Below are 18,398 nucleotides of genomic sequence, written 5' to 3' on the forward strand. Positions count from 1 at the left end.
GAATCGGTAAATCCTGATATGCTCGCCTTTCTACTACTAATGTAGTGTCTATTGCCTGAGTCTTGAATCTTGAATCTTGAATTCGATTGGATATTCAGAGGGGGAATCTAATTAATAGTCGTGGAAAGGACAGAAGATGCTTTGTATACAGACTCATGAGGGTTCGGAGTGCTCGGGCATTTATTTAATCAATATTAGATTAGATGGATAATTGACTTTTACTTTACTTAATGCAGGGCAACAAAAAAATCAAAAAGGGCAAAAGAATAAGTCTTATTATTTTTACATGTTAGTAACATTCTTTTTTTTTGATACTTCCAAAAGTGTCACTACGTACGTAGTTTGCTTGTGCTTAATCTTTACCGATTTTACTATGAAATCATATAATATAAGAACTTTTATAAGCCTATTTATTGGAGTATTTCATCAATAGTGTTGGGTCAGAATCTTTTTTTTTGACTCTGCACCAGTGATTTCACTATTATTAGTGAACAATAATGGAATAATTTCTTCATATTCATAGAAATAGGGGACATAATTCACATGGATATAGTAAGTCTCGCTTGGGCTGCTTTAATGGTAGTCTTTACATTTTCCCTTTCACTCGTAGTATGGGGAAGAAGTGGACTCTAGAGGTACTACTGGTTGAGTTAAGGAATCAAACTGTATCAATTGTTTTCTAGATTGTTCTGCAAAGCCCTTTTTACTATTTAAATCATTTTAATTATTGAATTAAATTAAAAAAGAAAATCAAGTCATTTTCTTTTTTATCAAAATATGCCATATCTTTGCCATTGATTTGATTCTTTTGATGGATGCCAGGATTCATATTGAAAAGAATCCAAAATTTAGGAATTAGAAAATCATAAGAGTACGACTTGCCTTTCGATTATTTCAGATTGATTGGAATCAACCCCAAGCAAATCAAATAGATCAAGCAAAGAAATGAAATTGAGATACTATGTACACTACATATAATATTTAATTGATATCAACATCTATCAAAATAAAGATACATAATCTATGAGGATAAAGATAGATATTGTATCTTGCTCTATATTAAGATATTAAACTTGTATCTTTATCTTTATACATTAAAACTTTATACATTACAATAATAGATAGTATGATAGAAAGAAATAGATGAATCTTTCTTTCTACCATACTATCAGGCCTCATAGAAGACTGCTGATTCTAGTCCATTCATTTCAAAGACGCGAAATTGAAATCCTTTTTGTCATTGCTAGTCAAGTTTCATTCAAATTAATCGCTTTGACTGACTGTTTTTACGTAAATTATAAGTAAAAAAGCAGTAGGAACGAGAATGAAGAGTGCAGTAGCAATAAATGCGAGAATATTTACTTCCATAATTTCATCCTTTCGTTTTTTTTTTTGCTTCGCAACAATACCTCGGGATTTAATCCCATAGAGATGATAAATCTTTCGCTTATAAATTCAATGGGATGAATTAGATTTCGATGATATCGAATCGGATCAATATCATGAATAACAATATCTGAGCTATCAAATCGATTCATCGTCGAGAATTGAATAGTATAACATAGGAAGATCTTTTATCCACACACACCGAATACGAATACAAAAACGGAATTCCTGATCCAATCAAAAGAATTCCTTTGCCTTATTTATCATTCTTTTCCACTCTTTCTTTTTTAGAACCTACCGCCTTCTTTGTACAATCATCCGTGAAGTATTATCTGACTGCTTTTTCACTTCCATTATTTACAAAAATAGTTTCTAAATAAACCCAAATAAACAATAGAAACAAAATAGAAAAAAGGAAAAGGTTGAATTCTAATTTTTTTTGAATGATCTAATCTTCTTGGAAAACAAAGAAAGGAAGTGTGAGAAAGACGAGTCCCAGTATAAAAAAGTCTAATATTCCATCAAATTCACTATTTTATTTAGAGTTTGCTCTTTCTTCGACATCGACAGTAATCTTAAAAAAAGCTTGTTCATTCCCTCTCTAAGAGAGGTGAGACTTATTTAATCTTTTTTTTAATCTTTATTTATTTTATTAATATCCTCTTTCCTTTGATTAGAAATATGTTCAATTTATTTTGTATCGTACAAGAAAGAAAGTCCATTTGTATATGTGCTCCCGGAAAATTCTAGTACTCCATTCTATTACATATACAGATGGGGAGCAATCGAAAAAACCAGAGACCCGCAGCCCAATATCTATGGGAGTCTTGAATATGATGGATACTATCAATATTTGTTTGATGAGAAATGAAAAAAGAAAAAAACAAAGATACTATTGGAAATGAAATTCTACCATTTGTATCCCTTAGTCATAGAAAAGAGAGGGGGGGGGTTGATGTATTTTTTTGGATCCGTCGGGACTGACGGGGCTCGAACCCGCAGCTTCCGCCTTGACAGGGCGGTGCTCTGACCAATTGAACTACAATCCCAGGGAAATAAAGTGTACAGCATATATATTCTTATGATTTCATTTAAACCATTTCTATTTCGATTTTAGATTAGAATCCCCGTGTTGTACCAAACAGAGGTGCGAATGATATATTGACATCCACACGGATATGCACTTTAGCGAGAGCAACACAGATTACTGGTAATCCTTTCGTTATTGCCAAAACAATTGATAATCAAATTTTCAATAAATTTCGGTCTTTTTTTTCTTTACTTTACTCTTTTCTCCTTATTAAACTTTATACTTAATGATCCTGATATTAATCTAGATCGTTAGCAAGATCAGAATTTATGTGAACAAAATAAATCGAGCAAATAAAAAAGAAATAGAAATAAAAGCAAGGAAGCTTAAAGAGTTACTCCAAGTTTTCACTCAAAAACTTATGGATGATGGGCTGGCCAATTGTGGAAAGTTCAAATATGAGCTTTTTGAACAGCTCAAATTCGTAACTTTAATTGGGTTTAAATGATTCGGGATAATTTGGGCTTATTTGAGTCTTATTGGTAAATAGGTAAATAAGCCTTGTGTATTGGCTAGATTAGTTGAGTTGTTTTAACTATTTTGGATTGTTTTATTTTAGTTTGAGTTAAATAAGTCCATATAGTCAAGTGTAACTCATTTGGGCTTAAGTTTTGTCTTAATGTTATTACAATAATGAGTCCATAACTATATGGTGCCACAAACAATTAGTGGTGTTAGTTAAGAAAATATGAGTTACAAGGAGTTACATAACAATTACATGCCTATAATTAGCCTAGTTATTATTGGAGTTAGAATTGTAATTATCACATAATTAGCATAGTTATTGTAGGAGTTATAATTGTAGTTATTGTGTTGTAACTTATCATTGATTTCTTTGGCTATAAATACCAAAGGAACTCTTCTTTGTGGACATCAAGAGTTGTAATCAAATATTTCAGAATTGAGTTAAGAGCGTTTTGGCTTTCTTTTCACTTTATGCACAAGGTGTTGATTTGGAATACAATTGTTAACACTTATATTTCTATTTTGATTTCCTATTTCAATTGTTTTTGGTGTTTGTTTGGATTGGGTTCAAAGGATATCCTTTATCTTTCTTGGGTTCTATTTAACTTCTACCATTTGGGTGATTGAGCAAATTTGATTATTTTTTACTTGTTATCTAAATTCTATTCTACACCGATTGAAGAGTTCTAAGGTTCAAACAAGGGTCTTGGGGTTCCGCATCATTTGGTTCCGTTGCCTAACCCAATTAAAGTTACGAATTTGGGCTGTTCAAAAAGCTCATATTTGAACTTTCCACAATTGGCCAGCCCATCATCCACATGTTTTTGAGTGAAAACTTGGAGCAACTCTTTAAGCTTCTTTTCCTTTGATCTTGTTACTGGTCCGCTGAAACTTTATAGGTTTGGAACTCTATTTGTGTTTAGGTCATTTGAAATTTGTTCCAAGTCACATTTTGATGCTCTTTGAGTATCTTGAGTGCTTTTAGCCTTATTTGCATTAATCTCCCTCCCCTCAAAAGAATTCGTTCTCGAATCAATTCCCGCATCAATTTCAAAAAGGAGATAAATCAGATATGTTAAATGTAGCCGAAACACTACATTCACCTCGTAGGTCCACTTTGTAGGCATTTTAATTGATTTTGGCTATGATTTGAAATGGATCATCCCCACGAGCATCTAACTTAGATTTCCGTATTGAAGGAAATCGTTTCTTGCACAAATGAACCCACCACACCCAATCTCCGGGTTCAAATGAAATCTTGCGCCTTCCTTTATTGACATGGGATGCTACTTGTTCAATTTTCTTTTCAATGTCCTGTCTTTCTTTTTCATGAATTGCTTTAACCATTTTTGCTTTCTTATGTCCATCCAAATTAGAAATGTCACTTATAGGAATAGGCAACAAATAAAGTGGAGTTAAGAGATTAAAACCATACACAATTTCAAAAAGAGAAAACTCAGTGGAAGAATGTATACTCCGATTATAAGCAAATTCAACAAATGGTAGCATATCTTCCAGAGTTTTAACATTCCTTCCAATTAAAGCACGTAATAATATATCAAGTGTTCTATTTATTATTTCAGTTTGACCATCCGTTTGTGGATGTGAATTAGTAGAAAATAAAAGTTTGGTCCTAAGTTTGGACCACAAAACTCGCCAAAAGTGGCTTAAAAACTTAACATCCCTATCGGACAAATGGTTTTAGGAATGCCATGCATTTTAACAACTTCGTAGAAAAACAAATCTATTATGTGTGGGGTATCATCTATTTTATGACATGGTATAAAGTGTGCCATTTTGGAAAAAAATGATCAACAACAACAAATATTGAGTCTCGGGCTTTTCTAGTCCTGGGCAAACTCAACAAAAAGTCCATAGAAATATCAACACAAGGATGTGTAGGAATGGGTAATGGCATATATAATCCATGTGGTTGAACTTTAGACTTAACTTGCCTACATGAGATGCACTGCGCACAAAATTTCTTAACATGTTTGCGCATATTAGGCCAAAAGAAATGTTCATGTAAAATACTCAAAATTTTGTCAATCCCAAAATGTCCCATTTATCTTTCTTGGGTTCTATTTAACTTCTACCATTTGGGTGATTGAACAAATTTGATTCTTTTTTACTTGTTATCTAAATTTTGTTCTATACCGATTGAAGAGTTCTATAGTTCAAACAAAGGTCATGGGGTTCCGCATCATTTGGTTCCGTTGCCTAACCCAATTAAAGTTACGAATTCGGGCTGTTCAAAAAGCTCATATTTGGACTTTCCACAATTGGCCAGCCCATCATCCACATGTTTTTGAGTGAAAGCTTAGAGCAACTCTTTAAGTTTCTTTGCCTTTGATCTTGTTACTGGTCTGCTAAAACTTTCCAGATTTGGAACTCTATTTGTGTTCACACCATTTGAAATTTGCTCCAAGTTAGTTTTGGACGCTCTTTGAGTATCTTGAGTGTTTTTAGCCTTGTTTGCATCATAGGAGTCCAAGACCCTACAAGCTGCAAAGGTTAAATGATTGTGGAGAAGTAAAGGTGATTAAGTAAGTTATAATTCCATTCTCTATTGAGAGATATATTGATGAAGTATTATGTGATTTAGTACCCATGTAACTGGTCATTTGTTGTTAGGGCAACCTTGGCAATTTGATAGAAGAGCCATATATGATGGGTACACAAATAGGTACTTACTTTGAATGACAGAGATTTCACACTTGCGCCATTATCTCCTTCAAAAGTATATAAGGATCAAATGAAAATGATAAAAGCATCTAATGGGAATTCGAGTAGTGAGAAAAGTAAAAGAAATGAGGAAAAAGAGGCTGGAAAAGAAAAAAAAAAAACAGCCCATTGGTGAGTGATTGCACTAGTGAGAAAAAGATAGAGAGAAGCACAAGAGGAGAAAAGTATAATGAGAGAAGAAAAGAGTGAAAACAAACTAGTTTTGTATTCAAAGGAAAAGGAATTAATGAGTGCTTATGCAAGTAAGAAAGCTTTGATAGTGCTTAGGTTTAGAGAATTTTATTTCTCTAAAACTAACTTTAAGCCAAATCTACTTAGTATGTTTGTTTCTTTATTGCAGGAGTTTGAAGATGTGTTTCCAGATGATATGCCAAATAGATTACCACCTCTAAGGGTTAATGAACATCAAATTGATTTCATCCCTAGTTCTGCAATTCTTAATAGACCAACATATAGGAGTAATCTAGATGAAATAAAAGAACTCCAAAGGTAAGTAGATGAACTCTTAGCAAAAGAGTATGTAAGGGAGAGCATGAGTCCATGTGCAGTTCCTGTGTTGCTAGTTCCTAAGAAAGATGGATCATGGAGGATGTGTGTTGACTGTCATGCAGTCAATAAAATCACTGTAAAGTATTGTCATCCTATTCCTAGATTAGATGACGTGTTAGATGAATTGCATGATGCATGTATTTTTACAAAGATTGATATGAAAAGTGGATATCACCAAATTCGCATGAAACGAGGTGATGAATAGAAGACTGCATTCAAAACTAAATATGGTTTGTATGAATGGATGGTTATGCCATTTGGTTTAACTAATGCACCTAGTACATTCATGAGGTTAATGAATCATGTCTTGCATGAATTTCTTAGAAAATTTGTTGTGGTTTACTTTGATGATATTCTGATTTATATGAAGTCTTTGGATGATCATCTTGTGCATGTTAGAACTGTTTTAGAAGTTTTGAGAAAAGAACAATTGTTTGCTAATTTACAGAAGTGTACTTTTTGTCTTGATAAAGTTGTGTTTTTAGGGTTTATTGTTAGTGCAAAGGGAGTTGAGGTTGATAGTGACAAAGTGAAAGCTATATAAGAATGGCCAACACCTAGGAGTGTGTCTGATGTGAGGAGTTTTCACAGGCTGGCTAGTTTTTACAGAAGATTTATGAAAGATTTCTCAACTATTGCTACTCCTTTAACTGCAGTGGTTAAAAAAGAGGTTGGATTCAAATGGGGAGAGGAGTAAGAGCATGCATTCAAAACTTTGAAGGATAAATTGTGTTCTACACCTGTTCTTTATTTACCTAATTTTTCTAAAATTTTTAAAATTGAATGTGATGTTGATGCAGAATAAACGTCCAATTGCATACTTCAGCAAAAGTTAAATGAAGCACCATTGAACTATTTTACTTATGACAAGGAGTTATTTGCTTTAGTTCGTGCACTAGAAGTTATCAAGAATTGAATTAACTTATCAAGTTATCTTGTGGCGTTTATTCATTCTTGCTTCTTTCATCCCAATCACCCAAGTTCTAAATTACAGGTTAGTTGTGGGTTTGGTAGGGAGGATTTGTTTAGGGTTCTAAGTTATCTATGCTAAATATGTATGTAGAGTTCTTGATGTAATCTTTGATTCTCGGGTTTCGTATCACATCTTCATGTAGCTTTGTTTGACCAAATCTGCCTTTTCCTTTCCATCTAAACTAGTTCTTTCATTACATGGTAAAAGAACTAAATCCAAAGGAGTTAAAGGATTAAAACCATAAACAACTCAAAGGGTGAATAACCAGTAGTAGAATGCACAACTCTATTATATGCGAACTCAACAAATGGAATGCACACTTCCCAAGTCTTCAAATTCTTTTGGACAATAGTACGCAACAAAGTTCCTAGATTTCTATTCACAACTTCAGTTTGACCATCAGTTTGTGGATGGCAAGTAGTAGAAAACAACAACCTAGTTCCTAATTTACTCCACAAAACTTTCCAAAAATGACTTAGAAACTTTGCATCCCTATCGCTTACAATTGTTTTTGGAATTCCATGCAAACCTACTACTTTCTGAAAGAACATATTTGCAATGTTAGTGGAATCATCAATTTTATTACAAGGTATGAAATGCGACATCTTTGAAAACCTATCATCCGCTACAAAAATTGAATCTTTTCCTTTCCTTGATCTAGACAAAGCCAAAACAAAATCCATTAAAATATCAATCCAAGATTCACTAGAAAAAGGTAAAAGTGTATACAATCCTTGATTCAAAACTTTAGAGTTTGCTTGTTTGCACCCAACACATCTATCACAAATTCTTTGCACATCTTTCCTCATTTTAGGCCAATAGAAATGTTCCTCTAAAGTATCTAAAGTTTTTAAAATATCAAAATGTCCCATTAAACCTCCCCCATGAGATCTTTAACAAGCAACGTTTGCATAGAATAAATAAGATGCACAACTTATTCTCTTTAAATTACCTATCCATTCTATAGAACTTACCGAATGTAACTTTCTCACATGCCTTAAAAATGTTAGAAAAATCAGAATCATTTTTGTAAAGAGATTTAACATGTTCACCTAAAGCATTGAGTTAAAGCATACCTTCTTAAAGGTGCATCTGCCACAACATTCTCTTTGCCTTGTTTGTACTTAATCACATAAGAAAATGTTTCAATAAACTCAACCCAATTAGAATGCCTCTTATTCAACTTATCTTACCCCTTTAAGAACTTTAATGTTTGATGATCAGTTTGAGTGACAAATTCTTTGGGCCTTAGGCAATGCTGCCAATTATCCAAAGCTCGAACTAAAGCATAAAGTTCTTTGTCATAGGTAGACTAGTTCAATGAAGCACCATGGAGCTTTTCACTGAAGTAGGCAATTGGTCTTTTTCCTTGCATAAGAACAGCCCCAACACCAACACCTAAAGCATCACACTCAATTTCAAAAGAGTTAGCAAAGTTAGTCAAAAAAAAAAGGTGCCGAACAAAGCTTATCTTTTAACAAATTAAATGCTCGCACTTGATCCTTATCGCACTTGAAAACACAATTCTTTTTTATTACTTCCGTAAGTGGTGCACCAATGGAGCTAAAGTCTTTAACGAATCGCCTATAAAAACTAGCCAAACCATGAAAACTCCTTACCTCACTTATCAATTTAGGAATAGGCCAGCTCTTAATAGCATTAACCTTCTTCTCTTCATCAACTTCAACACCTTGCTTACTCACAACAGAACCTAAAAACACAATTCGATCTAAACAAAAAGAACACTTCTTGAAATTACCATACAACCTCTCTTTTCTCAAGGTAACTAAAACACTCCTCAACTGTTCTTCACGTTCATTCAAATCTCTGAATACACAAGGATATCATCAAGTACACAATAGCAAAATTTTCAAAATATGATTCATAAGTTTCATGAAAGTACTTGATGCATTAGTTAACCCGAAAGGCATAACCAACCATTCATATAATCCATATTTTGTTTTGAAAGTAGTTTTCCATTCATCGCCCTCTTTCATTCGAATTTGATGATAACCACTTTTCAAATCAATTTTGCTTAAAATAGTAGAGCCATATAATTCATCAAGCATATCATCTAACCTAGGAATAGGATGACAATACTTTACAGTAATGTTGTTAATCGCACAGCAATCAACACATACGCCAATAACCATCTTTCTTAGGCACCAACAATACCGAAACAGCACATGGATTCATACTTTCTCTAACAAATCCCTTGTCCAACAACTCCTAAACTTGCCTTTGAAGCTCCTTTGTCTCCTCAGGATTACTTCTATAGACTGGTTTGTTTGGAATTGAGGCACCGGGTATGAAATTTATTTGATGCTCAATACCTCTAATGGGTGGCAATCCATTTGCTATCTCTTCTAAAAAGACATCTTCATATTCTTGCAAAAGAGAAACAAACACACTAGGAAAAAAAACATTAAGGTCGTTAGTGTTCAGATAAAGTTCCTTGTACATAAGCAAAGTATACTTTTCCTTGAAAACCAAGCTTCCTTCCTTAATATCACTCCTTCTTGTATACGAGCTCACTTGTTTCTTTTTACACTCATTTGAATTCTGCCCCTTTCTTTGTCAAACTCACTTTTTTTTTTCACTTCATTATTTTTTCCACTCTTTTCTTTTAAAAGCTCACTCTTGGATGTCTAACAGTTTTGCTTGCACTTTTTCTTTCACTCTTGTTTTTCTGTCACTTTGTATTCTTCTAAGCTCGCCCTCATAAACTTCTTTTGGTGAAAGTGGTATAGGAGTAATTTTCTTTTCGTCTTTCTCAAAAGTGTAATGATTTGTGAAACTGTTATGCATCACCCTTCGATCAAATTGCCAAGGGCGTCCCAACAAAAGATGACCAGCATGCATAGGCACTACATCGAATAATAATTCATCCTTATACTTTCTTATTTTGAATGCCACAAGAACTTGCTTTCTCACCCTTATATCCCCACAATCATTGAGCCACGTCAATTTGTAAGGATGTAGATGTTTTGTAGTAGACAGTCCCAACTTCTCTACAAGAGTAATACTAGCAACATTTGTCATGCTGCCACCATCAATTATCACATCACATACGTGATCCTTCACAAGACATCTAGTATGAAACAAGTTCTCTTTTTGATCGCATTCGTCTTGTTAGATTTGTATATTCAAGAAACCTTTCACTTTCTGTCATGGTAAATTCTTTATCTTCATCATGAATTACATCTTCATAGGATGGTATTTCTCCTTGATTCTCTTCTTCATTGGCCAAATAATATTTTCCATCAAGCATAAACATAGTTCTTTAATTTGGACAGTCCCGCTTGTAATGACCTACCCCTTGACACTAGAAACATTTAATATTTCTTGCATTAGTAGTGGAGTCAAGCTTACTCTTATCTTTGCTAGAATCGGATGCTTTAGGAACTTCTTTCAATTCTGTCTTAGGCTTGGATGACGAAGCCTTATCACATTTCCTCCAATTTTATTTGCATGTTGGAGTGTTGGAAGAAAAATGACTTGAGTTACCTTTTCTCTTCAATTGCTTCTCAACCTTCAAAGCAAGGTGAAACAAATATTCTAGCTCCATATAAGGCTGCAATTTAACCACATTAGAAATCTCCTTATTCAAACCATTAATAAATCTAGCCATTGTAGCCTCACTATCTTCCTTGACATTTGCTCTAATCATGGCCACTTCCATTTCTTTGTAGTACTCCTCAACACTCTTGGAACCTTGTGTAAGATTTTGAAGTCGATTGTACAACTCTCTATAGTACTAGCTTGGTACTCTCTATAGTACTCCACTTCAAATCTCTCCATTCTTCAATAATCCTCTCCTTATTTCTTCTCCGCTTCTTCTTTGTATCATCTCGCCAAGTAATAGCATAATCTTTAAAAAAAGCAACGACAAGTTGTAGTTTCTTGGATTCAGTATAGTTATTGCAATCAAATACTAGTTCAATCTTCTTTTCCCAATCCAAGTAAGTTTCAGGATCGATTCTTCCATGAAAGGATGGAATCTTGAATTTAACACCACCAAAATTGCTATTATTGTTTTTTCTTACTCTTTGTTGCACCTCCTCTTCTTCTTCATTATCACTGCGTGATTCATCATCTTTAAAGTCATTACTCTCTTGAACTCTATTTGGAAATCTCCTACCACGCATGGCTGGATTTAGGACCATTTGGTTACTGCCCCTTGTAATTGAAGCTTCTAGCCTCTCCATTCGATCAATAATCTCACCATATCTTCTATCCATAGCTTTCATCAGTTCCCTTAAGGCTTGGAACCTATCTCTCTCGTTTTGTGGATTATTTGCTTGTCTACTCATGTTGTATTAAGCTGCAAAAGAAAGTTAGTAAAGCAAAAGAATAGTTCCTCACTTCACTCTCTCACGTGTTCAACTCAAATAATGGTATCACTCAATTTCACTATGTGTTTAAATTTCGGCTTTTCTCTAGATGAACTCACACTAAGCCTTTTACCACTCCAATTCTCTTGTTAAGATTCGTTGTAGAGAATCAAAGCTTATACAAAAGTGTTGAATTACAATGAGGAATAGAATAAACCAAGTTGGAAGGAAATAAAAGATAATCTTAATGAAACTCAACCAAGGAAATGAAAGATAAACTCGAGTTCTTAGAAAGAAATACAACTTAAAAGAAATTTTAATCTAGGAAAGCAATCTTAGTTTTTGTTTTAACTCCTTTTTGAATCCTCTTTTTTTAGTTTCTATTTTTTTTTACTTTTTTTCGATTTTTTTATGTTTCTTTTTTTTATATAATGCAACAGAAATAAACTAAAATTCGGATCTCATTAGGTAAATAATTGGCTCACAAATTTCAGAACGAATTCTGACTTAAATATATTGGATCTAATTGTCTTCATTTATTGTATTTAGACTTTTGCTTTTCTTATTAAATAGAAATATTTACTTGGTAATATGAAGAGTTGTGACTCTTGGATGTCTTAAAACTTATAGGTAGCATTCTTTTTTGTAAAGACAGACAAGTTGATATATGAATTTGCTTAATGCAAGGTTTCTTAAGAGAGGTTTTTCTCTTGTTATGATTCTTGTTTGAATCAGGGTTCCTACGAGCCAAGCTAATTACTTTGTGAGTAGTTTATTCAAAGGTTCTTCAAGGGTTAACTTTGGGTTGCAGACTTATTCCAAAGTTCCCTTTCATGAATCGAATTGGATCAAGGACTTGATAAATCTGATTTAGCTTTCTAAGGGGTTGCTTCCAAGTGTAAAGATATTGGGTCTCGGTTAATATACCCGGGTTCGTATCAGTTTGGTATCAGAGTAAGCTTAGGCTCTAAATCAGGTTATATCCTTTGTGATTCATCTCTTTACTTTTGTTTCATTGTTTCAAGTCTTTGTTTCAATTTCCATCCTCCATATCCATTTCTTATTGTTTAGCATCAAGCATATCAGTTTAGTGTCCTCTCATTGTTCCATTCGTTTCAACTTGTTTTCTGTTGTTATTTTTAATCATTTATTGTTCTCCAACTCCTTGTGATCTGTTTGTCGTCCAAAAAGTTAGTCCATTCAAGTTTATTTCTGTTGTGTTACATAAAAAAAAAAGAAACAAAAAAAAATCAAAAGGTGGAAAGGAAAGTGAAAGAAAAAGGAATATCAAGAGGCAAAAAAGAGAGATTAAAAAAATAAAGGATTCGAATAGGAGTTAAAACAAAAATTCAATTTGCTTTCCTCGACTAAAATTGCTTTTAAGTTGTATTTCTTTCTAAGAATTTAGAAACATCTTTCATTTCCATCTACCTTGGTTCAGTTTCATTCAAATTATCTTTTATTTCCTTCCAACTTGGTTTATTCTATTCCTAATTGTAATTCAGCACATTTATATAAACTCTGATTCTTTACAACGAACCTTAACTATAGAACTGGAGTGGAGGCTGAGTGTGAGTTCATTTAGAGAAAAGCCAAAATTTAAAAACGAGTGAAATTGAGTAATACCATTATTTGAGTGAAACACGTGAGGGAGTGAAGTGAGGAACTATTCTTTTGCTTTACTAACGTCTTTTTGCAGCTTAATACAAGATGAGTGGACAAGAAAATAATCCACAAAACGAGATAGATAGGTTCTAAGCTTTAACGGAACTGATAAAAGCATCTGGTTCTGGCAATGATAAGAGTAAGCTTGACTCTACTACAAACGCAAGAAAATATTAAATTTTTCAAGTGTCAAGGTGTAGGTCATTATGAGCAGGACTGTCCAAATCAAAGAACTATGTTTATGCTAGATGGAGAGTATTATTTGGCTAGTGAAAAAGAGAATGAAGGAGAAATACCATCCTATGAAGATGCAATTGATGATGAAGATGAAGAATTTACCATGGCAGAAAGTGGAAGGGTTCTTGTAGCTAGAGGAGCTTTGAATATACAAATATAAGATGAATGCAATCAAAGAGAACTTGTTTCATACTAGATGTTTTGTGAAGGATCGCGTACGTGATGTGATAATTGATGGTGGTAGTGTGACAAATGTTGCTAGTACTACTCTTGTAGAGAAGTTGGGGTTGTCTACTACAAAACATCCACATCCTTATAAATTGAAGTGGCTCAATGATTGCGGGGATAGAAGGGAGACAAAGCACTTGTGGCATTGAAAATAGGCAAGTATAAGGATGAATTGTTATTTGATGTAGTGCCTATGCATGCTGGTCATCTTTTGTTGGGATGCCCTTGGCAATTTGATCGAAGGAACATAACAGTTTCACAAATCACTACACTTTGAGAAAGACAGAAAGAAAATTACTCTTATACCACTTTCACCAAAAGAAGTTTATGAAGGTGAGCTTAGAAGAATACAAAGTGAGAGAGAAAACAAGAGTGAAGAAAAAAGAGTGAGCGAATGTGAGACATTCGAGAATGAGCTTTTAAAAGAAAGAGTGGAAAAAATAATGAAGTGAAAAAGAAAGTGAGTTTGACAAAAGAGGCAGAATTCAAATGCGAAAAAAAAATAAGTGAGCTTGTATGCAAAAAGGAGTGATATTAAGGAAGCTTGGTTTTCAAGGAAAAGTATACTTGTGCTTATGTACAAGGAACTATATCTAAACACTAACGACCTTAATGTTTCTTTGCCTAGTGTTTTTGTTTCTCTTTTGTAGGAATATGAAGACGTCTTTCCGAAGGAGATACCTAATGGATTGCCACCCATTAGAGGTATTGAACATCAAATCAATTTCATACCCGGTGCCTCAATTGCAAACAAACTAGTCTATAGAAGTAATTCCAAGGAGACAAAGGACCTTCAAAGGCAAGTTGAGGAGTTGTTGGGTAAGGGATTTGTCAGAGAAAGCATGAGTCCATGTGCTGTTCCCGTTGTTAAAGAAACATGGTTCTTGGTGTATGTGTTGATTGTTGTGCGATTAACAACATTACGGTAAAGTATCATCATCCTATTCCTAGGTTAGATGATATGATTGATGAATTATATATGGCTTTGCTATTTTTAGCAAAATTGTTTTAAAAAGTGGCTATCATCAAATTCGAATAAAAGAGGGCGATGAATGGAAAACTACTTTCAAAACAAAATATGGATTATATAAATGGTTGGTTATGCCTTTCAGTTTAACTAATGCACCAAGTACTTTCATGAGACTTATGAATCATCTTTTGAAAGATTTCATTGAAAAATTTGTTGTTGTGTACTTTGATGATATCCTTGTGTATTCTAGAGATTTGAATGAACATGAAGAACATTTTGATGCAAACAAGGCTAAAAACACTCAAGATACTCAAAGAGTATCAAAAGGTGACTTGGAGCAAATTTCAAATGATGTAAACACAAATAGAGTTCCAAACCTAGAAAGTTTCAGCAGACCAGTAACAAGATCAAAGGCAAAGAAGCTTAAAGAGTTGCTCCAAGTTTTCACTTAAAAACATGTGGATGATAGGCTGACCAATTGTGGAAAGTTCAAATATGAGCTTTTTGAACAGCTCAAATTCGTAACTTTAATTGGATTCAAGTGATTTGGGATAATTTGGGCTTGTTTGAGTCTTACTAGTAATGGGTGAATAAGCCTTGTGTATGCGATGGATTAGTTGAGTTGTTTTAAGTATTTTGGATTGTTTTATTTTAGTTTGAGTTAATTAAAGCCCATATAGTCAAGTGTAACTCATTTGGGCTTAAGTCTTGTCTTAATGTTATTACACGAATGAGCTTATAACTATATTGTGCCACAAACAATTAGTGGTGTTGGTTAAGAAGATTGGAGTTATAAGCAGTTACATAACAATTACATTACTATAATTAGCCTAGTTATTGTTGGAGTTATAATCGTAATTATCACATAATTAGCCTAGTTCTTGTGGGAGTTACAATTGTCGTTATTGTGTTGTAACTTATCATTAATTTCTTTGGTTATAAATACAAAAAGAACTCTTCTTTCTGGACATCAAGAGTGGTAATCAAATATTTCAGAATTGAGTTGAGAGTGTTTTGACTTTCTTTTCACTTTATGCACAAGGTGTTGATTTGGAATACAATTATTATCACCTATATTCAATTTTGATTTCCTATTTCAATTGTTTTTTGTACTTGTTTGAATTGGGTTCAAGGGATATCATTTATTTTTTTTGGGTTCTATTTAACTTCTATCATTTTGGTGATTAAAAAAATTTGCTTCCGTTTTACTTGAGATCTAAATTCTGTTATAAACCGATTGAAGAGTTCTAAGGTTCAAGCAAGGGTCTTGGGGTTCCGCATCATTTGGTATCAGAGCCAGGTTCGGCAGGTAAATTAGTCTATCCTTATTTTGTTGTCTTTATTTTCATTATTTCTTGCTAAAAAAAGGGGAAAAATTTGCATTCAGCAAAAAAAAAAAAATCAGATTAGCCTAATTTGCTTAATTGTGCAAAACACACTTCAATAAATTAGATACCTTGTGTAATTGAAACACTGATATTGTTTTCTATTTATTTATTTATCTCATATAACATTCAAATACATTTAAAATTTAAAAGAGAAACTTGTTTCAAGGCTGTTTGTTTGGTTAAGATTGTTTGTGTAATTTTTGGAGCTGTTTGGAAACAACTCACCTCAATTGAGTTTGTTTTCATCCAAAACTGTTTGTTTCACTTAATTTGAGTATTTTGGGTGACAATTTGTGGTTCTATTAGAGAATTACAAGTTTTGTGCATTAAATTCTAGATTCACCATTTTTTTCTTACATCTTGAGGTAATAATATTGATTCGTTGTTGCTTAATTGACATAGAAATCATCATACACTTATTTCTATATCAAGTGTGTGCTCTCCATTGTTTAGATTGTTCTAGTTTGCTTTTAGAGTTCAATTCGTGTATCTTGTTTCTTCAGGAATTCTTCGTTATCTCTAATTAAAATTGAGTACATAGTGATAATTAATTGTTGTTTGAATTGGCCCTTTTGTATAAAGTTATAAAAGATTTCTTGAGTGGTAAAAAGCAAGAGAGTATGAGCTCAAAAGAGGGTAAAAGCCAAAATTTAGTGAAACATGACTGCCCATACTACGAGAGTAAACACGTGAGGGAGTGATTTGTGAGGTTGCAATCAATTTTTTGTCATTAAAATTTTAGATTTGAAGATGGAGCCACAAGGGAGTGAAAGAACATCAAAAGATCAAGAATTCATCATCAAAGCAATGCGACAACAATTTGAGAGGATTCAACTAGCTATTGGCAACATGAATGAGAAACTAGAGAAATAACAACGTGAGTTAAATTCCATGAGAGGGGAAGCTTTCCAAACCAATCCAAGGGCAAGAGACTTCCAACACCACCTTTTGATGAGGAAGTGGAGGAAGAATTTTATGACCAAGCTACTTTGGTCAATGAAGGTCGAAATTATGGTAGGGGTCGAAACGATTTTGATAAAAACATTGGGAGCATCAAAATGAAAATCCCATCGTTTCTAGGCAAGAATGATCCGAATGCTTATCTTGAATGGAAACACAAGGCGGAGCTTATTTTTAGGTGCCACAATTATTCGGAGGAGAAAAAGATAAAGCTTGCGGCCATGAAGTTTGGAGAGTATGCCATTGTGTGGTGGGATCAACTCATCACAAGTAAAAGGAGAAATGGAAAGAGACCTATATCCACTTGGGCTAAAATGAAAGCTTTCATGAGAAGGCGCTTTGTTCCTACTCACTACTATTGGGACTTACATAAAAAATTGCAAGGCCTTATACAAGGGAACAAGAGTGTAGAAGACTACTACAAATAGATGGAGATAGCCATGATAAAGGCTAACATTGAAGAGGATAGGGAAGCTACTATGGCAAGGTTCTTAAATGGCCTTAACAAAGACATAGCCAACATTATCAAGTTTCAACATTATGTGGAGATTGATGATATGGTGCACATGGTTATAAAGATTGAAAGACAATTAAAGCAAAAGGGGAACACAAGGCAAGCCAACACTTATTCGGTCTAAAATTCCAATTGGAGGCCGAATTAGAGGGGAGATAATAAGGCTGTCCAATTCAAAAGAGATGACAAAATCAAGCCAAAAGATGCTAATGATAATAAAAATAAAGGTATTTCTAACTCCCAAACTCCTAGGAATAGAGATATCAAGTGTTTTAGATGTTGGGTTTTGGTCATATTGCATCCCAATGCCCAAATAAAAGGGTAATGGTGATGCGTGGTGATGGTGTTAAAACGGATGATGAGAGTGATGTGGAGGATAAAATGCCTCCTTTGGAGGATTGTAGTGATGGGAAAACGCCTATGAAAGGTAGATTGTTGGTTTCTAGGCTTGCTTTGAATATGCAAGTAAAGAATGATGATGAGGGGGTTAAGTTGCAGAGATAGAACATTTTTCATTTTAGATGTATAGTGAATGAAAAATTGTGTAGCATGATTATTGATGGGGGTATTTGTGTAAATGTGGCTAGTACCTTGTTTGTTGATAAACTGGGTTTGGAAACTACAAAACATCCTAAACCCTATAAATTGCAATGGCTTAACAATAGTGGGGAGGTGAGAGTTAATAGGCAAGTAAGGGTGTCTTTTACTATTGGGAAGTATAGTGATGAGGTGACATGTGATGTAGTTCCTATGCAAGCTAGTCATATTTTGTTGGGTAGACCATGGCAATGGGATAGGAGAGTGATGCATGATGGGTATCTCAATAGTACATGGTAGAAAAAGAGAGCAAAAAGTATATTCTTCTTCCTTTAACCTCTAAACAAGTTTTTGAAG

General features: G+C 33.7%; 1 protein-coding gene and 1 non-coding gene across 2 annotated transcripts; both read right to left on the reverse strand.

Moving 5' to 3' along the window:
* Window positions 1-2,361: 2,361 nt before the first annotated feature.
* TRNAD-GUC (transfer RNA aspartic acid (anticodon GUC)) lies at window positions 2,362-2,435 on the reverse strand. Its single transcript has one exon. It is a non-coding gene; the product is annotated as a tRNA-Asp (tRNA).
* A 6,085-nt stretch (window positions 2,436-8,520) lies between these two features.
* Window positions 8,521-10,890, reverse strand: LOC148254946 (uncharacterized). The gene is made up of 8 exons (XM_088220514.1): window positions 10,716-10,890; window positions 10,364-10,445; window positions 9,847-10,251; window positions 9,448-9,618; window positions 9,129-9,287; window positions 8,968-9,035; window positions 8,828-8,919; window positions 8,521-8,619 (listed from the first exon to the last, which is right to left on the reverse strand). The coding sequence occupies exons 1-8, from the start codon at window positions 10,888-10,890 to the stop codon at window positions 8,521-8,523; spliced, it is 1,251 nt and encodes a 416-aa protein (XP_088076640.1).
* Window positions 10,891-18,398: the final 7,508 nt, after the last annotated feature.

Source organism: Carica papaya, chromosome 5 (assembly GCF_054855325.1).
Source record: "Carica papaya isolate Zhongbai chromosome 5, ASM5485532v1, whole genome shotgun sequence".
NCBI classification, from domain to species: Eukaryota; Viridiplantae; Streptophyta; class Magnoliopsida; order Brassicales; family Caricaceae; genus Carica; species Carica papaya.

Bases quoted from the DNA above. Each gene is read 5' to 3' on its own strand.
- LOC148254946 (XM_088220514.1), bottom strand. From the start codon at position 10,890: ATGGAAGTGGCCATGATTAGAGCAAATGTCAAGGAAGATAGTGAGGCT. The intron at 10,446-10,715 runs GTAACTCAAGTC...TGGCCAATGAAG, and splicing joins GAAGCAATTGAAGAGAAAAG to AAGAGAATCAAGGAGAAATA. The intron at 10,252-10,363 runs GTTTCTTGAATA...TGATGGTGGCAG, and splicing joins ACCATGACAGAAAGTGAAAG to CATGACAAATGTTGCTAGTA.